Source organism: Oncorhynchus tshawytscha, linkage group LG20 (genome assembly GCF_018296145.1).
Source record: "Oncorhynchus tshawytscha isolate Ot180627B linkage group LG20, Otsh_v2.0, whole genome shotgun sequence".
Taxonomy (NCBI): Eukaryota; Metazoa; Chordata; class Actinopteri; order Salmoniformes; family Salmonidae; genus Oncorhynchus; species Oncorhynchus tshawytscha.
This window is the reverse complement of record NC_056448.1, coordinates 9590718-9617321: the sequence shown is the minus strand read 5'-3', so window position 1 is coordinate 9617321 and position 26604 is coordinate 9590718. Positions and strand designations below refer to the sequence as shown.

Below are 26604 nucleotides of genomic sequence, written 5' to 3'. Positions count from 1 at the left end.
GATTATAGATAACAATGTGATGAGTAGAGGCACGGTGTTTCTGAGATTGTACCATACCAGCCTACTTATTCCAGTATTTGGTTCAGTTGGAATCATTTGCATATGTATTTTTTTATTTAAAATAATTTCTGGGGGCTTCAGAACAAGCATTATGTCCCAAACCCCTTGGTCACTGTCAACCAGATAGATGAATAATTCAGAAAGCATGATACAGTTTAATCAATATAGTATGTTAACAAAATACAACTACTTCATCACATTTTCCCGTGCTGCTCTTGGCCCTGTCTTTGTCATTGCCACAACCAGACTCATTTGGTACGATTACTAATATCTTCCTCTATTACGGTGTTATTCAACTCTTACACTACGAGGTCTGGAGCTTGCTGGTTTTTGTTTAGCCCTGATAACTAATTGCACACATCTGTTGTCTCAGGTCTAAATCAGTTCCTGATTAGAAGGGAACAATGAACAAATTAAGTGGAACTGGCTTCGGGGTCCAGATTTGAGTTTGAAGGCTCTATTGGGAGCGGGGTCTGTATTACTGTCAGTAGTTTGCCTAACAGCATCGTGGGAGAATGAGCAGTGGTGCTTCACCATGACCACAACTCCTGATTTTGACTCCTCTCCAGATGTGCAGGCTATGATATTAGCCCTACCTATCCTATCTCATACCTAAATGGTAATTATCTAGTAACCAAGGGGCTCGTTACAGAACGTAGAAAAGACGATTATCTGACATGATTAGCCTTCATCGTGGAGATACTCCTCATTCTCAGACATACGACAATGTTTTTCCCCCAATGGTGGGTTCTGGCGAGTAACGTGGGCTTTGTTTGCTTGATGGATCACAAGAAACACCAAAAGTCTTTAGGCTCCAAAAGACTATGGGCCAAAACAGTTATTGGAACTGCCACTGACACTGTCCAGTAGTATCTTTTCTCAGGACACGTCTTTCTCGGTCCCTGTCTGTCATCTCAACATCCCTCTGTAGGTCTCTCATAGCAGGTTGACCTTCGCCACAACCTGTTTACAGCCTGTCCGGGCATACACCCGGCCCCATACCACGGGGTAGTACTCTATCTCCCCTGCCAGCCTCTCAATGTTGGTACGGTCCGGGTAGAACCCCTCCCTCATCATCTCATCCAGGAAGCACTCTGTCACATGACCTTTCTCCAGCAGGGTCAGAGGTATGAGTTCAGCTTCTGCCCACAGTGGGTGGAGCATCTCCAGAGTGTTCCGCAACAACGGGGTCAGCTCCTTGACGAAGTTGCCATGGTACTCAGACACGGTCATCATGGAGTCGCTGGAGGAGTTGTGCAGCAGGTGCTTAGTGATGTGATTGTGTCCTTGGTTGCTAAGGAACAGGTAGACTGCGTTAAGGTATTCGTTGGAGAGTTTTGATTGCACCAGATCCCGCAGCGCATCAAGCAGCTCTGGGTGAAGGTGCTCTGCTTCGTCAAAGATGAATACTGGAATTTTCTCCTCCTCCTCTGCTCTCAGCACCGTCTCCGACACTAAGATCGTCAGCGCTCGGGCGCATCGCCAGGCGTCATCCTCCAGGGGGCAGTGGTGCAACACAAAGTACTGGAGAACCAGGGGCTCCCCCACTACTGAGCGAAAGTGCCCAGCTAGGAGTCTCCCTACGTGGCTCTTCCCCACGCCGCTGGTTCCATGTAAGGAGAGGACCAGGGGTTTATTGTGGACGTAGGTAGAGAGGTAGTCTCTGAGTTGGGCTAACAGAGCCTCCATCGCCCCCTGCTGGCCAAACACCTCCCTGCATAGAGTCTTCTCTAATCCCTCCAGGTCATACCTCAGGACATGGTCGTCAAGGTTTTCTATGGCATTATACACCTGTATGGAGGGATAAAGTACAGAATGAGACATTAAAACACAGACAAAGAGGAAGATGAAGATCAACCTCACACACATACACATTACCTGGAGGAAGAGGATGGTGCAGAGGAGGAAGAGGCAGTTCTTTGCTCGGCTGTGTTCCTTTATGACAGGGGCCCTGCACCCCCCTCCACTGGGGAACATGACCCGCCGTGACCTCTTCTTCTTCTTCCTCTTTTGGAGGAGCGAGGAGAAGGTCGTGGTGGTGCTGGAGGGGGTCAACCCCTCAAAGGTGAAGATTTTGGGGCTGGTGCGAACAGGGGCCCCAGTGAAGAGACCAGCCCCTACCACTGGCCCTACTACACCCAGCCCGGCTAACTCCAGCCGTCGTTTCTTCATGGTCAGGTATTTCTGTCTAATGCGAACCACAGCACGTAGAGAGGATGAGAACTGGTACAAACTCTCAGCGCCTGTCCACGACCCCCTCTTTTCACTCTCTCCTTCGCTTTCTCCTTTCTCTTCGCCCATCTCTCCGTCTGTCTGGGACCCAGACAGTCTGTCATAAACATCTTGGTCGCCCATCTGAGAGTGAGAGAGAGAGGCTTTAATCATTCAATTACAGTCACAGTGAATTACGATCCGTTTTCTTTTTTTAAGAGGGCGGAAAAGATACCTAGCCAAGAAGGGATGCCAACTATTGAAGAATGTACTTATAGATGCATTTAACATGCTATATGATACCACTAATGTATCGGTTATGGTGTTAGATTTACTATAGTCGTAAAGTTACATGGAAAAACCCAGAGGGTTACAGCTTAACCACTGAAACTGAATTACTTCTTAAACTGTCTAAACTAACTTGCCTGTCACTGAACAAATAGACCGGTAAAAAATATCCAACATTACACATGCTCAGATATGTCAGTATCAGATAGTACCTGGTAAAATGACCTTGGTATCTAATTGTGTCAATATATTTGACAAATATCCTTGTTGAGGTATTGCAACTCAACAAGGATATTGTGTCATCCTTTCAGGCCGTATATTTATGTGCAAACAGTCGCATCTGACTGTAGTCAAACTTGGCGTGTAGTGCTATCCTCAGCCATTTCCTCTATTCAGATATAGGCTCAGATCCTAAGTAGCAGACTGTGAGAACTCATTTCACGTAATGTGACTCAACACATGAACAATCTACGAAGGTTTCAGAGCATTTTTTTTCTGCTGATTGACAGATAACGATTACGGGAATAGAAGTGAAGCCATTAACCATATTTCGCAGTTGCGGCAAGAGTTCTGAGGCAAGATTTCAGCCCATCCCAACACTATCTGATAAGGAGATCAGAGACTTGAACGTTCTCCAATAGAACATACTTTTTTCAGCATCCCAAAACACACAAATTACTACAATCTTATTTTGGCCTGTGTGTCTCGAGAGAAAGTGCTTGGAGGCCTATAGTGGTTGTGCTGTACCTTGTGTGGCTGATTAAGTTCATTCTTTGCCACAATATAGTAATAACACGTATGTTATTTCAAATCATTATAGTGCATTTATTTAATCATTACACATTTTTGTAGTTTTGTAGTTTTACAGAAACACACAACTATTATGACAAGGGGTTAATTACAGGCACTTGGTACATATTTTTCAGATGTTCCAGCTGAAATAGGAAACCTCTACTCTCCACCAAACAAGCAGAGGTTTTTCCACACAGTGGATCGCACAATGTTCACTCAAAGTTAGGCATCATTACTTACTTTAGTTTATTGTGTGTTATGATAGCCTCCTGAGTGACGCAGTGGTCTGAGGCACTGCATCGAAGTGCTAGAGGCGTTATTATAGTCCCGTTTCATACCCGGGCTGTGCCATAACCGGCCGTGGCCAGGAGTGCCAAAGGACCGTGCACAATTGGCCCAGCGTCGTATAGGAGGGTTTGGCCGGGGGCCGGGGGGTTACTTGGCTCATCGCGCCCTAGCAGCTCCTTGTTGAAAGGCATTTCCTCCGACAGATTGGTGCGGCACGGTTAGGTCGGTGGATCACATGACTCCACCTTCGCCTCTCCGGAGCCCGTTGGGGAGTTGCAGCGATGAGACATTATCAAAAAGGGTGGTAAAATTAAAATACAAAAATAAAGTGCGTTATGATGTGAACAAAACATATTTTGAGAGAGAATGAGGTCATGAATTAAACTAATTTGCTTACTCTACAGTGCATTCATAAAGTATTCAGACCTGTCAACTTTTTCCACATTTCGTTACAGTACAGCTTTATTCTAAAATTGATTAAATAAAAAAAATCCTCAATCTACACACAATACCCTATAATGGCAAAGCAAAAACAGGTTTTTAGAATTTAGCAAATGTATTAAAAAATAAAATATAGAAATACCTTATTTACATACAGTTGAAGTCTGAAGTTTACATACCTTAGCCAAATACATTTAAACTCCGTTTTTCACAATTCCTGACATTTAGTCCTAGTAAAGATTCCCTATCTTAGGTCAGTTAGGATCACCAGTTTTATTTTAATGTGAAATGTCAGAATAATAGCATAGAGAATGATTTATTCCAGCTTTTAACACATTCCGAGTGGATCAGGCATTTACATACACTCAATTAGTATTTGGTAGCATTGCCTTTAAATTGTTTAACTTGGGTCAAATGTTTTGGGTAGCATTCCACAAGCTTCCCACAATAAGTTGGGAGAATTTTGTCCCATTCCTCCTGACAGCTGAGCTCCTAACGGAGTCAGGTTTGTAGGCCTCCTTGCTCGCACACGCTTTTTCAGTTCTGCCCGCAAATTTTCTATAGGATTGAGGTCAGGGCTTTGTGATGGCCACTACAATACCTTGACTTTGTTGTCCTTAGGCCATTTTGGTACAACTTTGGAAGCCTGCTTGGGGTCATTGTCCATTTGGAAGACCCATTTGCGACCTTGAGATGTTGCTTCAGTAAATCCACATACTTTTTACTTCCTCATGATTCCATCTATTTTGTGAAGTGCACCAGTCCCTTCTGTAGCAAAGCACCCCCACAACATGATGCTGCCACCCCCGTGCTTCACGGTTGGGATGGTGTTCTTCGGCTTGCAAGCCTCCCCCTTTTTCATTTTTGGTTCATCAGACCAGAGGATATTTCTCTAAAAGGTATGATCTTTGTCCCCATGTGCAGTTGCAAACCGTTGGTCTGGCTTTTGATGGCGGTTTTGGAGCAGTGGCTTCTTCCTTGCTGAGCGGCCTTTCAGGTTATGTCGATATAGGACTCGTTTTACTGTGGATATAGATACTTTTGTACCGGTTTCCTCCAGCATCTTCACAAGGTCCTTTGCTGTTGTTCTGGGATTGATTTGCATTTTTCGCATCAAAGTACATTCATCTCTAGGAGACAGAACGCGTCTCCTTCCTGGGCGGTATGAAGGCTGCGAGGTACCATGGTTTTTATACTTGCGTACTATTGTTTGTACAGATGAACGTGGTACCTTCATTCGTTTGGAAATTGCTGAACCAGACTTGTGGAGGTCTACAATTTTTTTTTCTGAAGTCTTGGCTGATTTCTTTTGATTTTCCCACGATGTCAAACAAAAAGGCACTGAGTTTGAAGGTAGGCTAATTGACATCATTGTATTTCAAGGCCTATCAGAAGCTTCTAACGCCATGACATCTTTTTCTGGAATTTTCCAAGCTGTTTAAAGGCACAGTTAACTTAGTGTATGTAAACTTCTGACCCACTGGAATTGTGATACAGTGAATTATAAGACAAATAATCTGTCTGTAAACAATTGTTGGAAAAATTACTTGTGTCATGCACAAAGTAGATGTCCTAACCGACTTGCCAAAGCTATAGTTTGTTAACAAGAGATGTGTGGAGTGGTTGAAAAATGAGTTTTAATGACTCCAACCTAAGTGTATGTAAACTTCCGACTTGAACTGTATGTGAGAATGCTGTTCATTGACTGGAGCTCAGCGTTCAACACCATAGTGCCCACGAAACGTATCACTAAGCTAAGGAACCTGAGACTAAACACCTCCCTCTGCAACTGGATCCTGGACTTCCTGTCGGGCTGCCCCCAGGTGGTAAGGGTAGGCAACAACACGTCTGCCACGCTGATCCTCAACACTGGGGCCCCTCAGGGGTGTGTGCTTAGTCCCCTCCAGTACTCCCTGTTCACCCACGACTGCGTGGCCAAACACAACTCCAACACCATCATTAAGTTTGCTGACGACACAACAGTGTTAGGCCTGATCACCGACAACAATGAGACAGCCGATAGGGAGTTGGTGAGAGCATTGGCAGTGTGGTGCCAGGACAGCAACCTCAATGTGAGCAAGACAAAGGACCTGATCGTGGACTACAGGAAAAGGCGGGCCGAACAGGCCCCCATTAACATCAACAGGGCTGTAGTGTTCCCATCACCAACAAATTATTATGGTCCAAAATACACCAAGACAGTCATGAAGAGGGCACGACAAAACCTTTTCCCCCTCAGGAGACTAAAAAGATTTGTAATGGATCCCCAGATCCTCAAAAAGTTCTACAGTTGCACCATCGAGAGCATCCTAAACGGTTGCATCACCGCTTGGTATGGAAACTGCTCGGCATCTGACCGTAAGGCGCTGCAGAGGGTAATGCGCACGGCCCAGTACATCACTAGGACCAAGCTTCCTGCCATCCAGGACCTATATAAATAGGCTGTGTCAGAGGAAAGCCCATAAAATTGTCAGAGACTCCAGTCACCCATTTCATAGACTGTGTTCCCTGCTACCGCACGGCAAGTGGTTCCGGAGCACCAAGTCTAGGACCAAAAGGCTGCTTAACAGCTTCTGCCCCCAAGCCATAAGACTGCTGAACAATTAATCAAATGGCAACTGGACTATTTACATTTCAAGAGAGTGAATGTTGAAAGTAACTGTTTTCTGCTCCGAAAGCATGTACAGGTAGTCTAGCTCGTCTGACTAGCTAGTTTACATTGGCACTGCTGCCAGGAAGCATTACACACTGTGTCAGTGTCAGCCATTCTCTGCCCAAGTACAATAGGATTAGACTACACCTTAATGTGTCCGGCAGCCGGGGTTGTGTAAGTTGCTTTCTAAATGTAATCCGTTAGTTACCTGTCCAAAATTATAATCAGTAACGTAACATTTGGATTACCCAAACTCGTTAATGTAATCTAATTACTTTCCGTTTAAGAGGTATATAGAAGAAAACAGCAGTGGTCTCTGACTTGTGGTCAGACTCGTTCAGGTGGAACAAACTTAAACTTGCACCCATTTTTCAATACTGAATCGAATGTCATGAAAAAACAAAAAGGTTTAAAAGTAATCAAAGAAATAATCATGTAATTTCTCAAAAGTATCTATTCTGATTACAATCTTTTTTGCTGGTAATGTAACACATTAAAGTTACTCCCCAACCCTTCCTGCGGACATGTAAAGTCATAAAAAGCCATTTTATCACTTAGATTTGCTCCCCTCCAGCGTCCTACCTCCTCTGTCCTCTCTTGCCTCCTTTTGAAAAAGTTCAAAGTCATTCAAGGGGAGTCGGCGAGGAGAGTGAACGTGGAAGCACTTTCTTCTCTACATTTGCACATTATTAGGCAAATTACATTTACAGGGGTGGATGCCAAAACAAATGTGTAAATTGCTCAAAACAAATTAAGTTACTTGTGCAAGACATTTTATAGATATAACAATACGTAGCATATTGTTTTAAAACAGTAGGATATACACGAGTATTCTCAATGAAAGGTGGCTATCAAGTAAGGGAGGACACTATTCTGCTTGTCTAATGAATTGACACACTCCTCGACCACTTGACCTCTTATTGGTTTTCCGGGTCATGGAGGAGAGAGGACGAAGGATGGTCTTTTAGCCAAAAGAGAATCTCCCCATCTTAACCCCCTCCTTCACCAGCCTGGTCTCAGACTAGAAGTAACCTAGTAAACGTAAATCCGGGACACTCGAATTTAATGGTATGGTTACATAAGACTACTTAAGACAAAACAAAAAGGCTGTGGGTGTATAACACGGACATCTAGAAACCCAAAGGTTGCGAGTTTGAATCTCATCATTGCAAACTTTAGTATTCTAGCAACTTTGCACTTACTACTATCATGACGTTGGCCTGGGGGTAGGTTTATGACAGTCATAAATACCTCTTTCCCCCTTTTTTCTCTCTCTACCCTACTGATGTTACATTTGCAAAACCTTTGGTTAACATAGAGATTCTGGGAACATCAGAAGGTGGGGGGAAATGAACTATATTCTGGTATGAATTATGAATATTCTGGTATGAATTATGAATATGATGTCAGTTCGGTTGTCATCTGAGACATTCTCATCAATGATATGATGAACTCTACAGTGGAAAGTCTACACATCAGAGTTATCGGATTCACATGGAATTGTTGTTCAATTGAAATGTTTAAATATGAAATTATTCATGATGGGATGAAATGTGATTTTAACTTCTAAAATGTGAGATTTGGGTTTTCATAAGTTAGGGCTATGCTCAATCAGTGGCCGCCCCTGTGAAGGGACATGGACTATAAAACTTTTCAAACACGCCCTCCTCTCCCATCCTATATAAAGCCTTGATGACAATGTGACCTCATGTTCCGAGGATGTGAGGATGATGGTCCGATGTCAGAATGGTTCAGATAATAACTACAGAAAAAAAGGCCAACATCAGCGTGAGCTTTGGTTGCGAATTGTAGGAACTTTGAACTCTTATTCACTACAGAAGTGATACCTCCTAGCCGTTGAGTTAGCAACAGCAGCTGCAAACGCAGGTTAGGAAGGAACAGACAGAGTATCCCGTCTACCACACAACGACGTTACTACAACGTATTCAATTTACCAGCAGAGACATTCTTCAAAGGACTCGGTTGGGCAACACGGCCTTCCATCTACCACCAACCTACTGAAGCGCAGCTCGGAGTAAATATTTATTGCATTTTCCTTTTCCAAATGGGCAGTAATTTAGAATGCATAAAATATTGTATTCACGATAGCGCAGCTTCGCCCTTTTGTTCCTCAGTCTTCCCGCTCTTTCACTCAAGCCCAGCCCCTTTTCTTTTGTGTAACAAGCTCTCCTATCTGTTCCGCCCGTTATGGACGTTTTCCTTTATGATGTAATTTGTAATCAAGTTATGATTAATTATGTGTATGTGTAATTCTGTGTGATTAGTTAGGTATTTAGTAAATAAATAATTAAACCCAATTTTTGTATTGCTGATTCAACTTGTTAGCCAGGGTTCGTGCAGATAACCAAGAATTTACAACTTTCAGATGAGACTGAATTAAGGTGACGATTAATATTGACTGCTATTGATGTAAAATATTACTAGGTCTTTAAGAGTTTATTCGGAAGATAACAGCTCTATAAATATTATTTTGTGGTGCCCCGACTCTCTAGTTAATTACATTCACATGATTAGCTCAATCGGGTATTAATAATGAGACATTATTTTATAGAATAGCATGTCATATCACTTAATCCGGCATAGCCAAAGACACAACACTACTTTTTAGCTACTTTGCAACTACTTAGCATGTTAACTAACCGTAATCTTAAACCTCATAAAACTCAACCCCTGAAAAAAAATCCCATTGGCTATTTGCAACCATTTTACATCTAAACTCTTTTGACACCAACTGTGACCCATGTCTGAACACACTCCTCAACTAACCCATAGGCTGAGAACATTCCCCCCCGCTACCGTGGCTGTAGCTGAAGTATTACTCATACACTTAATTGTTTTATTTCACATTTTTTTAACCAGGTAGGCCAGTTGAGAACAAGTTCTCATTTACAACTGCGACCTGGCCAAGATAAAGCAAAGCAGTGCGACAAAAACAACAACACAGAGTTAAACAAATGTACAGTCAATAACAACAGAAAAAGCAATGTACAGTGTGTACAAATGTAGAAGATTAGGGAGGTAAGGCAATAAATAGGCCATAGAGGCGAAATGATTACAATTTAGCATTAACACTGGAGTGTTAGATGTGCAGATTATGATGTGCAAGTAGAGATACTGGGGTGCAAAAGAGCAAGAAGAAAATAATGAGGATGAGGAAGTTTGGTGTGCTATTTACAGATTGGCTGTGTACAGGTACAGTTATCGTTAAGCTGCTCTCATAGCGGATGCTTAAAGTAAAAGAGGGAGATATAAGTTTCCAGCTTCAGTGATTTTTGCAATTCATTCTAGTCATTGGCTGCAGCGAACTGGGAGGAAAGGCGGCCAAAGGAAATGTTGGCTTTGGGGATGACCAGTGAAATATACCTGCTGGAGCACGTGCTACAGGTGGGTGTTGCTTTGGTGACCAGTGAGCTGAGATAAGGTGGGGTTTTACCTAGCAAAGATGACCTGGAGCCAGTGGGTTTGGAGACAAATATGTAGCGAGGGCCAGCCAACGAGAGCATACAAGTCACAGTGGTTGGTAGTATATGGGGCTTTGGTGACAAAACGGATGGCACTGTGGTAATAGACTACATCCAGTTTGCTGAGTAGAGTGTTGGAGCTATTTTGTAAATGACATCGCCGAAGTCGAGGATCGGTAGGATAGTCAGTTTTACGAGGGTATGTTTGGCAGCATGGGTGAAGGAGGCTTTGTTGTGAAATAGGAAGCCAATTCTAGATTTAATTTTGGATTGGAGATGCTTAATGTAAGTCTGGAAGGAGAGATTACAGTCTAGCCAGACACCTAGGTATTTGTAGTTGTCCACATATTCTAAGTCAGACTCCTCCAGAGAAGGGATGCTAGTCAGGCGAGCGGGTGCGGGCAGCAATCGGTTGAAGAACATGCATTTCATTTTACTAGCATTTAAAAGCAGTTGGAGTTGCTGCAGGGGGTGCCGTGTTGTTGGCCGGGGTAGGGGTAGCCAGGTGGAAAGCATGGCCAGCTGTAGAAAAATGCTTATTGAAATGATCGATTATTGTAGATTTATCAGTAGTGACACCTAGCCTCAGTGCAGTGGGCAGCTGGGAGGAGATGCTCTTATTCTCCATAGACTTTACAGTGTCCCAAAACCTTTTGGAATTAGTGCTACAGGGTGCCAATTTTTTGTTTGAAAAGCTAGCCTTAGCTTTCCTAACTGACTGTGTATATTGGTTTCCTGACTTCCCTGAAAAGTTGCATATCGCAGGGGCTATTCGATGCTAATGCAGTACGCCACAGGATGTTTTTGTGCTGGTCAAGGGCAATCAAGTCTGGGGTGAACCAAGGGCGATATCTGTTCTTACGTCTACATTTTTTGAATGGGGCATGCTTATTTAAGATGGTGAGGAAAGCACTTTTAAAGAGCAACCAGGCATCCTGTACTGATGGGATGAGGTCAATATCCTTCCAGGATACCCGGGCCAGGTCGAAAAGAAAGCCCTGCTCGCTGATGTGTGGAAGAATATAATGTACAGACAAGGGTACGGTAGGATGTGAGTACAATGGAGGTAAACCTAGGCATTGAGTGACTAGGAGAGAGGTTTTGTCTCTAGAGGAACCAGTTAAGCCAGGTGAGGTAACCGCATGTGGGGGGTGGGACAAATGAGCTATCTTAGGCATATTGGGCTGGGCTGGGGGATCTACAGTGAAATAAGACAATCACTAACCAAAACAGCAATAGACAAGACTTATTGACATTAGGGAGGGGCATGTGTAGCCAAGTGATCATAGGGTCCAGAGAGTAGCAATAGGTGAGTCAGGGAGTCGATTCAGTAGTTGCTACTACGCGGCGATTCAGACAGCTAGCGGGCCGGGGCTAGCAGGTGGGGCTTTGGCGATGTCGCAATGGAAGAGCCTGTTGAAACTACCTCGGGCTATTACGTCGGCAGACCAGTTATGATGGATCGGCGGGGCTCCGTGTCGGCAGTAAAGGGTCCAGACCAATTGGCAAAAGAGGTATTGTAGCCCAAGAATTAGCTGGTGGACCTCTTCGGCCAGCCGGGAGAAGGGCCTAGCTCGAGGCTAGCTCAAGGCTAACTGATGCTTGCTTCAGGACAGAGATCGGATAGTAGCCAGCTAGCTACGATGATCCGGCATAAAGGTTCAGAGTTTGCGGTAGGAATCCGGAGATTTGGTTCAGAAAAAGAAGTCCGATATGCTCTGGGTTGATATCGCACGTGCAGACTGGCAGGTATTGTCCGAGCTGAGGCTGGCTGATGTCCTAGTTAATGGTGAAGACCGCTAGCAGTGGCTAATTGACTACTAGCTAGTTAGCTAACTAGCTTCTGATGTGGGTTTCGGTTCTAAAGTATAAAAATTGCAGATCCATACCACATTGGGTGAGGCGGTTGCCGGAGAGTATATGCAGTCCTTAGATGGAAAGTGATATTAAAATATATACGAAAAAAATAGAGGAAAACAATATATAAAACAATATTACTTTTTGCCAGCATGAGTATGCATCCGTAACTACTAAGAACGGGTGCTTTCCCTTTTGAGCAAAATCTATATGGATGCGCTGCCGGGGCCTCTCAGGCTATTTCCAAGGATGCACTGGTGTAAGGTTCGGCATATGTCTATTAGACTGACACCTGGCATCTCCTTACCATGTCTTCTATGTCTGAGTCTAACCTGGGCCGGCAAAAGTGGCTCCTTGCAAGAGCTTTCATTTTGACCATGCCCCAGTGGTTTTCATGTAGCTCCTTCAGTCAGTCCCTCTGTAGAGTAGCCGGCACCACCGCTCTCATACCCCATAACACACAATCACTTTCTACAGTGAGCTCAGCCCTTCTCACCTAATAAGGCTTTAGTTCAGGATCAGTAACATGATTACTGTAAGTGTAAAGTGCCTCACTTTCGCAAAACCCTTGTCCTTGGTAGTTTCCCTGGCTATGCCAATGAAAAGTACATCTAAAAATGACACTTGATAGTTTGGATGGCTCTCTGACCCCCCCAGTCTGACCCCCTTCAGTCTTGTCCTGCACTGGATGTAGCCCCTGTTTGTCTATCCTGTGACACTAGACAGAAAAAATGCACACTTGTCCCTGTTTACTCTTAACCCACGCCCTTGCAGCCTCTTTAACACCGCTTCTACGTTCTGTAAGTGGTCCTCAGCCAATTTCCCTGTGATAAGAATGCCACCTAGAAAGCACACAACCCCAGGTAAACCCTGTAAGACCTAGTCCATAATACGTTGGAATATAGCTGGAGCGTTTGATACTCCATAAGGCAGTCTATTCATCTGGTATAAACCCTTCAATGTGTTTATAGTCAGGAAATGCTTTCTCTTGTTCTACCTCCACTTGCTGGTAGGCCTGTGTAAGGTCTAACTTTGAACTGTTTACCCCCAGCTAGAGTAGCAAACAAGTCCTGGGTCTTTGGTAAGGGGTACTGTTCCACATCCACCCATGCATTTACAGTTCCCTTGTAATCATGACATATTCTGACACCCCCGTTTGTCTTTGGAATGCAAACCAGAGCTAGAAAAACACTCCTTGTTTTTCTAGCTCTGTAAGCTGTTTGACTACTGCCTCTCTGAGTGCATAAGGCACAGGTCTAGCCTTACAAAACTTTGGAACAGCTTTCTCTGACACTTGAATTTTGGCTTTAACTCCCTTTACCACACCCAGTTGATCACTAAATACCGCAGCATATTTATCGCACAGCTGTGCAACTGGGTCTGACACATAGTTCACTCGACCAATCTAATTTGAGCTGTTGAATCCAGTTCCTCCCCATTAGCGTAGGACCCTTCCCCTTTGACACTAATAGAGGTGGTGGTAACACCTGAGCACCACATTTCACTTTAACCTCCAGCTGTCCCAATAACTGAATCGTCTGAGCTAAGTCCTCAAAACAACATCACATTGTTGCAGATTATGCTTCTTAAATCTGCTGTTGTACAGCTTCTCTGAGACAATAGACACGGCAGCCCCAGTATCTACCTCCATCTTCATTTTTTCCAGTTACATCTCACCATGACCATGAAAGGTTTCACATACTCACGATCACTACACACAATAAAAAGTCCTTTTCTGACGGGTGATTTCCGACTGTGCTGGAGCCTGCAGGCAATAGCAGTTCTGCCTCCTCAACTTGATCTGTTGTCAAGTAGTGTGTCTCCTTCACTGGATTAGAGTGCGCTGTTTGAGAGCGTTGTTTAGAAAAAGCGCTGTTCCCAGCAGATACTCTCCCCATTGCAAGCCCTTTCAAGATGTCCAGTCTTCTGGCACGCTCTGCATTGGAACTCCTTGTAACGGCAGGTCTGCTGTGAATGTCCTGTCCCCAAACAGCAAAAACAGGGCTTTGATGTCTCCCCGCTTTGGTCTGACATCCACTGTTTCTCCCTGTAAGATCCGGTGTTGTGCCCGAAAAGCTCCCCCCTGCCCTGTTTTGCACTCAATTCTTCATTGCTGCAACTTGCTTGCTAGTTGAGATTCCTGATCATGTTCGGCTGCGTTTCATTTAATTTTTTTTTAGTCTGTTTGATAGCGGGGGAGGCACTAGTAATGTCTGCAGTTTTCGGTTTGGCTATTTGTTTCAAGTGTATTAGTCTATAAATAAATATTTTTGCCAAAATTCGTCATTTCTCTCATGTCTTATTCGATCAGTAGTTGTTCAGAAATGTTTATTGCTTGTCTACATTTTACTCCCTCTATGTTAAGTATAACACACATACATTAATTATTAATTTCGGTTGCCTATCCTGACATGAAGTCTGTTCTATAGAAAGTATTTGACTCTAGCCACACAATTAAGGAAATTAGAAGGGGGGGAGGATTTCGGCAAGGCTATTTTCTTGCCTGCAAAAATTCTCCCCCTCCTTCTATCTCGGGATTGCTAGGCCTGGCATACTTCTGAATAATTTTGGTAGATCATGTTGAACAGTAGTGTGTGCCAGAGAAAGTATTTGACTCAGGCCACAAAATTAAGGAAATTAGAAGCGGCGGGGATTTCAGCAAGGCCATTTTCTTGCCTGCCTAAATTCTCCCCCCCTTCTATTTTGGTATTTTATTAGGATCCCCATTAGCTGTTGCAAAAGCAGCAGCTAGTCTTCCTGGGGTCCACACAAAACATGAAACATAATACAGAATGACATAGACAAGAACAACTCAAGGACAGAACTATATACATTATTTTAAAATGCACATGTAGCCTACATATTAATGCATACACACAAACTATCTAGGTCAAATAGGGGAGAGGTGTTGTGCTGCGAGGTGTTGCTTTATCTGTTTTTTGAAACCAGGTTTGCTGTTTATTTGAGCAATATGAGAAGGAAGTTCCATACAATAAGGGCTCTATATAATACTGTAAGTTTTCTTGAATTTGTTCTGGATTTGGGGACTATGAAAAGACCCCTGGTGGCATGTCTGGTGGGATAAGTGTGCGTGTCAGAGCTGTGTGTAAGTTGACTTTGCAAACAATTTGGGATTTTTAACACATTAATGCTTCTTATAAAAAGAAGAAGTGATGCAGTCAGTCACTCCTCAACTCTTAGCCAAGAGAGACCGGCATGCATAGTATTTATATCAGCCCTCTGATTACAATTAAGAGCTAAATGTTCTGCTCTGTGTGGTGTGGTGTCAAAAAAGCAGAGCATCTCTTTATTACAGCTAGACCTCTCCCCATCTTTACAACCATTGAATCTATATGTTTTGACCATGACAGTTTACAATCTAAGGTAACGCCAAGTAATTTAGTCTCCTCAACTTGTTCAACAGCCACACCATTCATTACCAGATTCAGCTGAGGTCTAGCACTTAAGGAATGATTTGTACCAAATACAATGCTCTTAGTTTTAGAGATGTTCAGGACAAGTTTATTACTGACCACCCATTCCATAACAAACTGCAATTCTTTGTTAAGGGTTTCAGTGACTTCATTAGCTGTGGGTGCTGATGTGTATATGGTTGAATCATCAGCATACATGGACACACATGCTGTGTTTAATGCCAGTGGCAGGTCATTGGTAAAACATAGAAAAGAGTAGAGGGCCTAGAGAGCTGCCCTGCGGTACACTACACTTTACATGTTTGACATTAGAGATGCTTCCATTAAAGAAAACCATTTGAGTTCTATTAGATAGATCGCTCTGAATCCAAGAGATTGCAGAGGTTGAAAAGCTCTAGCACTTAAGTTTTTTCAACAACAGGTTATGGTCAATAATATCAAAGGCTGCACTGAAATCTAACAGTAAAGCTCCCATAATCTTCTTATTATCAATTTCTTTCAACCAATTAGTCATTTGTGTCAGTGCAGTACATGTTGAGTGCCCTTCTCTATAAGCATGCTGAAAGTCTGTTGTTAACTTGTTTACAGAGAAATAGCATTGTATTTGGTCAAACACAATTTTTCCAACAGTTTGCTAAGAGCTGGCAGCAAGCTTATAGGTATGCTGTTAGAACCAGTAAAGGCTGCTTTACCACTCTTGGGTAACGGAATTACTTTGGCTTCCCCCCAGGCCTGAGGACAAAGACTTTCCTCTAGGCTCAGATATAGCTTGGGACTGCAAGGGCTGGCACACTTCATAATCCTTTTTGGTGACCTATCATACCCGCTGATGTGTGCCACAGGAAGTATTAGACTCTAGTCACAAAAGGAAGTGGTTATTTCAGCAAAAATAGTTTTCTACTCTTCTCTTTACCCATCCCTTAGTCCCCCATTCCATCGTGTTTTCCCTCTTATGGCTTTTCCCCAAAAAAATGTACGCTTTCTCTGTTTTAGTTTAAGAATGTAGGTTCAGTAGTAATAATAAAAAAATAACAATAAATCAAAAGTTTGTACTCTGGGCGAAAAATAACGTTCAAATATACAGTTGAAGTCAGAAGTTTACATACACCTTAGCCAAATACATTTAAACTCAGTTTTTCACAGTTCCTGACATTTAATCCTAGTAAAAATTCCCTGTCTTAGGTCAGTTAGGATCACCACTTTATTTTAAGAATGTGAAATGTCAGAATAATAGTATAGAGAATGATTTATTTCAGCTAATATTTCTTTCATCACATTCCCAGTGGGTCAGAAGTTTACATACACACAATTAGTATTTGGTAGCATTGCTTATAAATTGCTTAACTTGAGTCAAACGTTTCGAGTAGCCTTCCACAAGCTTCCCACAATAAGTTGGGTGAATTTTGGCCCATTACTCCTGACAGAGCTGGTGTAACTGAGTCAGGTTTGTAGGCCTCCTTGCTCACACACTTTTTCAGTTCTGCCCACAAATTTTCTATAGGATTAAGGTCAGGGCTTTGTGATGGCCACTCCAATACCTTGACTTTGTTGTCCTTAAGCCATTTTGGCACAACTTTGGAAGCATGCTTGGGGTCATTGTCCATTTGGAAGACCCATTTGCGACCAAGCTTTAACTTCCTGACTGATGTCTTGAGATGTTGCTTCAATACATCCACATAATTTTTACTTCCTCATGATGCCATCTATTTTGTGAAGTGCACCAGTTCCTCCTGCAGCAAATCCCCCCCACAACATGATGCTGCCTCCCCCGTGCTTCACTGTTGGGATGGTGTTCTTCGGCTTGCAAGCCTTCCCCTTTTTCATTTTTGTTTCATCAGACCAGAGGATATTTCTCTAAAAAGGTACGATCTCTGTCCCCATGTGCAGTTGCAAACCGTTGCCTGGCTTTTGATGGCGGTTTTGGAGCAGTGGCTTCTTCCTTGCTGAGAGGCCTTTCAGGTTATGTCGATATAGGACTCGTTTTACTGTGGATTTATATACATTTGTACTTGTTTCCTTCAGCATCTTCACAGGGTCCTTTGCTGTTGTTCTGGGATTGATTTGCGCTTTTCACACCAAAGTACGTTCATCTCTAGGAGACAGAATGCGTCTCCTTCCTGAGCGGTATGACGGCTGCGTGGTCCCATGGTGTTTATACTTGCGTACTATTGTTTGTACAGATGAACGTGGTACCTTCAGGCATTTGGAAATTGCTCCTAAGAATTAACCAGACTTGTAAGGTGTTGGCTGATTTCTTTTGATTTCCCCATGATGTCAAGCAAAGAGGCACTGGGTATGAAGGTAGGCCTTGAAATACATCCACAGGTATACCTCCAATTGACTCAAATGATGTCAATTAGCCCATCAGAAGCTTCTATAGCCATGACATCATTTTCTGAAATCTTCCAAGCTGTTTAAAGGAGTCAATTTAGTGTATGTTAACTGACCCACTGGAATTGTGATACAGTGAATTATAAGACAAATAATCTGTCTGTAAACAATTGTTGGATAAACTACTTGTGTCATGCACAAAGTATATGTCCTAACTGACTTGCCAAAACTATAGTTTGTTAACAAGAAATTTGTGGAGTGGTTGTAAAACAAGTTTTAATCACTCCAACCTAAGTGTATGTAAACTTCCAACTTCAACTGTATGTATTGCAAATTCGTTACATATTGTACAAATTGCAATTCATAACATATCATTAGAATTTTAATTCTTAACATATCATACGAAATAGATGATTGACATCAACAAACGAATACATACCCAGCAATTTCTCCAGTGTTTTTTCAACATTGAGTGTCAAACTTAAAACTCGTCCAGTGTCTATAGGAGTCCACACTTTTCACTATTAAATTAACACAATGCATAGAGTAAACCATTCTTCTGCCTTGACTTGAGTGAATTGTAGTGACCACTCATGATGCTATTTGTTCGTTAAATAAAGTCCCCGTGTGCAATCTAAGTGTCACATGATCTGTCACATGATCTCAGTATATATACGCCTGTTCTGAAAGGCCCCAGAGTCTGCAACACCACTAAGCAAGGGGCACCACCAAGCAAGCGGCACCATGAAGACCAAGGAGCTCTCCAAACAGGTCAGGGACAAAGTTGTGGAGAATTGCAGATCAGGGTTGGGTTATAAAAAAATATCTGAAGCTTTGAACATCCCACAGAACACCATTCAATCCATTATTTAAAAAATGAAATAATATGACACCACAACAAACCTGCCAAGAGAGGTCCGCCCAAGAGAGGCAACAAAGAGACCAAAGATAACCCTGAAGGAGCTGCAAAGCTCCACAGCGGAGATTGGAGTATTTGTCCATAGGACCACTTGAAGCCTTACACTCCACAGAGCTGGGCTTTACAGAAGAGTGGCCAGAAAAAAGCCATTGCTTAAAGATAAAAATAAGCAAACACGTTTAGTATTCGCCAAAAGGCATGTGGGAGACTCCCCAAACATATGGAAGAAGGTACTCTGGTCAGATGAGGCTAAATTGAGCTTTTTGGCCATCAAGGAAAACGCTATGTCTGGCGCAAACCCAACACCTCTCATCACCCCTAGAATACCATCCCACAGTGAAGCATGGTCGTGGCAGCATCATGCTGTGGGGATGTTTTTCATCGGCAGGGACTGGGAAACTGGTCAGAATTGAAGGAATGATGGATGGCGCTAAATACAGGGACATTCTTGAGGGAAACCTGTTTCAGTCTTCCAGAAATTTGAGACGGGGATGGAGGTTCACCTTCAATGACCTAAGCATACTGCTAAAGCAACACTTGAGTGGTTTAAGGGGAAACATTTAAATGTCTTGGAATGGCCTAGTCAAAGCCCAGACTTCAATCCAATTGAAAATCTGTGGTATGACTTCAAGATTGCTGTACACCAGCTGAACCCATCCAACTTGAAGGAGCTGGAGCAGTTTTGCCTTGAAGGAGCTGGTTATTCATGCTCAAGTTTTTTTGTCTTATTTCTTGTTTGTTTCACAATAAAAAATATTTTGCAAAGTGATAGGCATGTAGTGTAAATCAAATGATATGACCCCCCCCAAAAAATCAATTTTAATTCCAGGTTGTAAGGCAACAAAATAGGAAAAATGCCAAGGAGGGTAAATACTTTCACAAGCCACTGTATACTGAAACAGCCTTTTCAATAACGGGGGCAATAAGTAACAGATTGGATTAGTTTAGAAAAACCTGTCATGTGTATTTGAGTAGCATAGCATTAATTAATCAATTAATGTACATGCAAAAACATACATATTGAAACAAACAATACAATTCCAAAGATCTACCTGCAATAGAGCATGCTGAGAAACATGATAATGGTGGGTGTGGTTTACCTTTAACGCTGGTTATTAACACCAACACTAGGGTTGTTTTATACCAATGAGAGTTATTTTAACACTTATAGAGTTCATTTAACACCTGAATCAACACTAGAAATGCTACACTGAAAAATCAACACTAGGTTACACTGGCCAATTTGCTGCGTACCATACAAAACATAACATATCATACTAAATGAAGGGAGATATATTTACTTTTGATATGTTACGTCTACCCCCGAGTCCAGGTTGCCTTCCCATGTACAGGTAGCGAGCGGCCTGAGAGGTGATGTCTCCATTCCACACATTGTACAGCAGGGCTCTCTAACCTTGTTCCTGGAGACCTACCCTCTTGTAGGTTTTCGCCCCCCAGTTGTAACTAACCTAATTCAGTTTATCAACGAGCTAATTATTAGAATCAGATGTTCTAGATTAGGGTTGGAGTGAAAATCAACAGGAGGTAGCTCTCCAGGAACAGCTTTGGAGAGCCCTGTTCTAGAGCCTTTCCCTGGCTGCATTCCAGAAGCTTTCTGTCCCTCTCCCAGACCCTCGCTGCTCTCTGCTGACTACATTTCCTTCTTAGCTCACACACACTGAAATAGAGAGTAGCATAAATGTTCCTTTGTGTCTTGTGTAACATATAGGTTTTCTTGTGTAAGGCAGAAACCAGAAGTTTGTGGCTTGTTTTTTGAATGATTCTAAAACACACTGGATCTCACTTCACACTTCACAACCTGTTTACATTGCTGAATATAGATTTTCAAGTTCTGGTTCTGTGTTTTAGGTGGAAGCTTTTCTAACCCTGATAGTGAGTGAGTGAGTGAGTGAGTGTGAGAGAGAGAGAGAGAGTGTGTGTGTGTATGAAGCTGGCCAGAGGCCTAGAAACACAGCTGCAAATACCTCACCCAGAAAACCGTGTAAGCAAGGAAGGGGAGAAATAGGAGAGGGAAGAGGAGGAGAATAGAATGCAGAAAGAGAAATTCTGGAAAACCAGTCTGCTTACCTTGAACGTATAGGTAATACCAAGCCTCCTATAGACTGAGTTCTTCACTAGGCTCGCTCCATGAGTTTTGTGGGGAGAGAACAGTAAACTCCTTCTGTGGAACTCTATCACTGGATAGTGAGCTGGTTTCAGATCAACTACAACTATGATACCACTCCTATCTCTCTATCTCACCCTCCCAATTCCTGCTTCTGGCCTTTGCAGACTCCTCCTCTTCCTTCCTCTTTTTCTCTTTCACTCTCTCTCTCTCTCTTTTTGTCTTTCCACCCACTATCTCCCCCCCTCCGGCTCTTCCATTCATGTTGTTGAGATGAGAGTGAAAATCAGGCTATTGTGACTCTCCTCCTAGTCATGCACCTAATGACCTTTACTCCCAGCCTGCAGTCATGGATAACTTTGTTTAATTAATTTGTTTACTTTGTTAGAGGTCCTCTGCTGGGTGGTGGGATAAATGTTTGCATATTTTATGTTAGTTGCCTCACAGCAAATATGAGAAGAGGAGACCGACACCCAAGCAGTGGGAAAACTATTAGGGCCTTCATAACGTAAGATCTATGTGAACGTGATAATTGGTAGCCAAGAGCTCAAGGAGAGAATTTGTCATATAATAACCAATCGTAACAATAATGGAGTATATGACATAGATAGTTGGTAGCAGAGAGCCCATGGAAAGAAGGTGAATATTATAACAAGGACGACCTTTAATACAATATGGGCTCTCCCCTTGAGTTATTTTGTGCTATTGTAAGTCGTTTATGTGTAAATAAAACGATAACAAAAACGTCACATGATTAGGTTCCCTCCAAATCCATTTCATACAATAGGTTACATTCCACAAAAGTTAGAGTTTTTGTCCTGTGATTGAAATAGCTTTGCACTAGCCCCAGGCAACATACCTTTTAACACCACACCTATTGTCTACCTCTCCTCATCCTTCAGAATGCCTCTGTGTTAATGTCCCAAATGAACATGATGCTGCTAAAGAGAACAATTCAGGAAACAAAGTGATATTAATTGCTGAGAGGGTGTGAGTGTCTTATTAGCGAGTTTGGGTAGTAGTAGAATGTCTGTGTGTTATTAAAAGCCCAGTGCAGCCATTTTTTCAAAATCTCAATGTCAAATCATTTCTGAGTAACAAATGTAGTACTTTACTGTGATTGTTTTCAATCAGAATGGTGAAAATAAACAGAAATAGCTTCTTACCAAGAGCAATTTTTCTAGCAAGAATTTGCTAGGACTGTCTGGGAAACCTGAAAACAGCTGTTACTGGCAGAGAGGTTTGGAATTCTCTTTCTTATTGGTCTATTAATGGTGACGTCACCAGGCAGGCCAAAACTCCATCCCACAGAAACAGGCTGAAATTTCAGGCGGTCTTTTCAGACAGCTCTTACACTAAAAGGGCAATATCACCATTTTCACAATTTCACAGTATTATTCCAAACTCATAGTATGGGGAAATAAGTAAAACACAGAATAATCAAATTTTTGACTGCACTGGGCCTTTAATGAGTGTATGTTAATGAGTTTAGGCTTGGTGTGGTCGTTTTGTAACAGGAAAAGGGTCCGTGTGTTTTATGTGTAGATTAAGAATATTGCAAATCTCTTTTTTTGTAAGTAACCACTGAGTTAACCTTGTCTTGCCTTCACTGATCTTAAGGATCAGAGAAAAGGTTAATCTCCTTCAAGGTTGGGGTCAATTTAGTTTTCAATTCAGGAAGTGAGTTATAATGATATTGAAATATCTTCCAAGAAAATGTACCACACTCTGTATATATATATATATATATATATACACTGTACGTGTCTGTCACATGGAAATAACCACAACCCATGCTACTGTAGCATTGTTCTCTCACTGGCAAATCTCATAGTTCTGGGCTTGACTCTATGACTCACAGTTTATAGTTTACTTTCTTTAACCTGACAGCTTAATTTACCATCTTTTCGTTCCCTTTGCACAGAAGTCACACAGAAGTGACTGGGCAGACTGTGTGGGTGGTAAATAAAGTATAATTTAAAAGGAGGCCCTTTCTAGGAAGTCTGAATTTTGACCATCATGAACCTTTGAGGAACACTGTTACAAATGCACAGAGGCTTGTTGTGCAATTAAACTGAACATCTTTACTTCAGACCAACATGTTAGCAACTCATACAAACTCGTTTGACACCCACCAGTGGCGGTCGATGCCGTTTAAGATGAGATGAGGTCATTTTTTTTAATGATCATGGCTTTATTTCTATTACAGCATATTGGATGACTGCCATTCATATTCCATTCACCCAGTTCAATGTAACATCGATAGGTTTAGGCTACTACATGATACTTACATTTCCCCTATAACCATCATGAGGTTGCTACAACCTAGCCTATGAATGAAAGTTCACAACGTATGTGCACAGGTCGAAAGATATTTGAGTAATCAAGGTGACAAACATTGACACATTCAATACCACCTTGCACACACTTGCCTGCATCTAGCTGATATAGGGTGTACTCATTAGTCCAACAGTTGCAAACGAGAGTTTCTATTGGACAAATTCAGGTATGTTTATCCACATTTTGTTACGTTTGCTTCCGTTTAAGTTTTTTTTTTTTTACAGAATCGGTGGAATGAATACACCATGATCACACGCAAACACAGTTCACTTTCATAGCAGCCACATACAAACAGCATGATCCCTGTGATCGTTGTATAATTCCTTCTCCCATCTACGCTCTCTCCTCCTCTCACCTTTTCCCTTCGCTTGTGGATTTCAGTGCACAACACATCAGCTGTCTGTGACCAGGCAAAAAAAAACATTGCAGGCCAAACCTTCATATCATAACCGCTAACCGCTACACACAGCCTAAATCGTTGTCACCATATTAGCTAACGTCATAGTCAACATAGCTACTAGAACTAATTAGTTAGTAAACCCAAGCAGTTTAGCAGTTACACTGGTGGGCCCCAGTGGCAATACATTTATAAAACCAAAAGCTTACCTTGACTTCGAAGAGTTCCAGTGTTGGATAGCCATAGCCAGCAAGATACCTTAAATAGCATCCCTCTCTGTTTCAGCCAGGTGTTTGATTAGGCTAAATTTGCTAGCTGCATTCACTAGTTACATAAGGATAAAGTGAAAAAAGATATAACTAAATAGCTCTCTCTTTCTTTATTGCTTCTCCTTCATTTCTGAAGAAATGTATTTGTTCAAAACTGTTCAATTATTGTCTTTCTCTCTCTTTGAGTCAACTACTTACCACAGTTTTGAAAAAAAATGTTTCTTCAGAAATGAAGGAGAAGCAAGAAAGAGAGAGCGGGTTGTCATTTTTTTCAGTTTCACATACTTAGCTAGCAAATGCAGCTAGCTAGTTTAGCCTACTCAAATACCCTGCTCAAACAGAGGGATGTTATGTTAGCTAGCTGGCTATGACTATACAAAACACATCCTTGAAACTCTTCCAGGTCAAGGTACGATTTTGGTTTTTACTCATTTATTGCCACCGGGAACTGGTTACTGACTGTACACTGTAACAATACTGCATGACTGTAGCGAGTTTACTAACGTGTTAGTTCTATTAGCTATGTTGACTATGACGTTACTTTAGCTAATATGTTGATAACGATGTAGGCTGTGTGTAGCATGATATGGTTTGGCTTGGAAAGATTTTTTCACCTGGTCACATACAGCTGATACGTACAGTTTCATTAAACAGTACACGCAAAACACCAATCTCAGCGTCAACAGTGAAGAGGTGACTCCGGGATGCTGGCCGTCTAGGCAGAGTTCCTCTGTCCAGTGTCTGTGTTATTTTTCCCCTCTTAATATTTTCTTCTTATTGGCCAGTCTGAGATACGGCTTTTTCTTTACAACTCTGCCTAGAAGGCCAGCATCCCGGAGTCGCCTCTTCACTGTTGATGTTGAGAAGGGAGTTTTGCGGGTACTATTTAATGAAACTGCCAGTTGAGGGCTTGTGAGGCATCTGTTTCTAAAACTAGACACTCAAATGTACTTGTCCTCTTGCTCAGTTGTGCACCGGGGCCTCCCTCTCCTCTTTCTATTCTGGTTAGAGCCAGTTTGTGCTGTTCTGTGAAGGGAGTAGTACACAGCGTTGTACGAGATCTTCAGTTTCTTGGCAATTTCACGCATGGAATAGCCTTAATTTCTCAGAACAAGAATAGACTGATGAGTTTCAGAAGAAAGTTATTTGTTTCTGGCCATTTTGAGCCTGTAAACGAACCCACAAATGCTGATGCTCCAGATACTCAACGAGTCAAAAGGGCAGTTTTATTGCTTCTTTAATCAGAACAACAGTTTTCAGCTGTGGTAACATAATTTCCAAAGGGTTTTCTAATGATCAATTAGCCTTTTAAACTGACAAACTTGGATTAGCTAACACAACGTGCCATTGGAACACAGGAGTGATGGTTTCTGATAATGGTCCTCTGTATGCCCATGTAGATATTCCATAAAAAATCTGCTGTTTCCAGCTACAATAGTCATTTACAACATTAACAATGTCTACACTGTATCTCTGATCAATTTGATGTTATTTATATGGGGGAAAAAGTGCTTTTCTTTCAAAAACAAGGACATTTCTAATTGACTCCAACATTTTGAATGGTAGTGTACAACTGGAAGGCTTGAAACCAGCCAGCTACCATATACAACTGGAAGGATCGAAACCAGCCAGCTACCATATACAACTGGAAGGATTGAAACCAGCCAGTGATTCCATGGTACAGGTTGACACACCACCCGAAGCTTGGCATTGTGCATGGTGATCTTAGGCTTGTTTGCGGTTGCTCGGCCATGGAAATCCATTTCATGAAGCTCCCAACAAACAGTTATTGGGCTGGCGTTGCTTCCAGCGGCAGTTAGGAACTCGGTAGTGAGTGTTGCAACCGTGGATAGACAATTATGCTTCTTGCTGCTCCTAGACGTTTCCACTTCACAATAACAGCACTTACAGTTGACCGAGGCAGCTCTAGCAGGGCAGACATTTTACAAACTGACTTGTTGGAAAGTTGGCACCCTATGATGGTGCCACGTTGAAAGTCACAGAGCTTTTCAATAAGGCCATTCAACTGCCAATGTTTGTCTATGGAGATTGCATGGCTGTGTGCTCGATTTGATACACCTGTCAGCAACGGCTGTGGCTGAAATAGGCGCATCCACTAATATGAAAGGGTGTCCACATACTCATGTATATATAGTGTATTACTGTGACAGTCAGATACTGCACTGACAGAGACAAAATAACTTGTCTCACTGCAGATCGCTCAGGTTCCTTCCTTCTCTCTCTCTCTCTCTCTCTCTCTCGCTCTCTCTAGCGCTCGTTCTTGCTCTCTCCTCCAGCAGTGTATTTCATACCCCACTTTCCAGTCCTCCACCAATCAAAAACACACACATCATCTTGGTAAGTCTTCAGAGAGTGTATACCAGTGATGTTGAACTATTAATAGTGTCATGGCTGCTTGTAGTGATATACACACTCGCAGGGTATGTGTGTATGTACACGGTCCAAACAGAGGATGAAAGGCTGATGACTCAGAAGAACACCGAGCAGAAGATCAAGACTGGGGATTGTGGCGATGTGTGTGTGATGTAATGGTGGTGTAAATGGTAACAGAAAAAGGCAACTGGCTGGCTGGTTGTCTCCCTCTCTCTCTCGATGCATGAAATAAAACAGTGTTTGTTGGAAGAGAAATCCCTAAAGCAACCTTATCACATTACAAAGGAGAGGGGGAGAGGAGAGGATAAGACAGGATGAGAGGA

The 26604-nt window shown here is 42.4% G+C and overlaps 1 protein-coding gene across 3 annotated transcripts; it reads right to left on the bottom strand.

Moving 5' to 3' along the window:
• Window positions 1-195: 195 nt before the first annotated feature.
• On the bottom strand, window positions 196-21042 carry LOC112219589 (torsin-4A). 3 transcript variants are annotated; one of them, XM_024380947.2, is made up of 3 exons: window positions 20845-21042; window positions 1939-2415; window positions 196-1851 (listed from the first exon to the last, which is right to left on the bottom strand). In XM_024380947.2, exons 2-3 carry the CDS (start codon window positions 2413-2415, stop codon window positions 997-999), a joined length of 1332 nt encoding a protein of 443 aa, XP_024236715.1. In that variant the 5' UTR covers window positions 20845-21042; the 3' UTR covers window positions 196-996. The 3 variants fall into 3 exon arrangements, with proteins under 3 accessions (XP_024236715.1, XP_024236714.1, XP_024236716.1); XM_024380946.2 differs by lacking the exon at window positions 20845-21042 and adding an exon at window positions 13779-14302; XM_024380948.2 differs by lacking the exon at window positions 20845-21042 and adding an exon at window positions 3592-3736.
• Between the last annotated feature and the right edge of the window lie 5562 nt (window positions 21043-26604).

What these genes read in the sequence shown, in the direction of transcription:
- LOC112219589 (XM_024380946.2), bottom strand. Translation starts at nt 13,970, where the DNA reads ATGGGGAGAGTATCTGCTGGGAACAGCGCTTTTTCTAAACAACGCTCT. An exon ending in TTTTATTGTGTGTAGTGATC is followed by an intron (nt 2,416 to 13,778) that starts GTGAGTATGTGA and finishes TCTCACTCTCAG; the next exon opens with ATGGGCGACCAAGATGTTTA. An exon ending in GCACCATCCTCTTCCTCCAG is followed by an intron (nt 1,852 to 1,938) that starts GTAATGTGTATG and finishes CCCTCCATACAG; the next exon opens with GTGTATAATGCCATAGAAAA.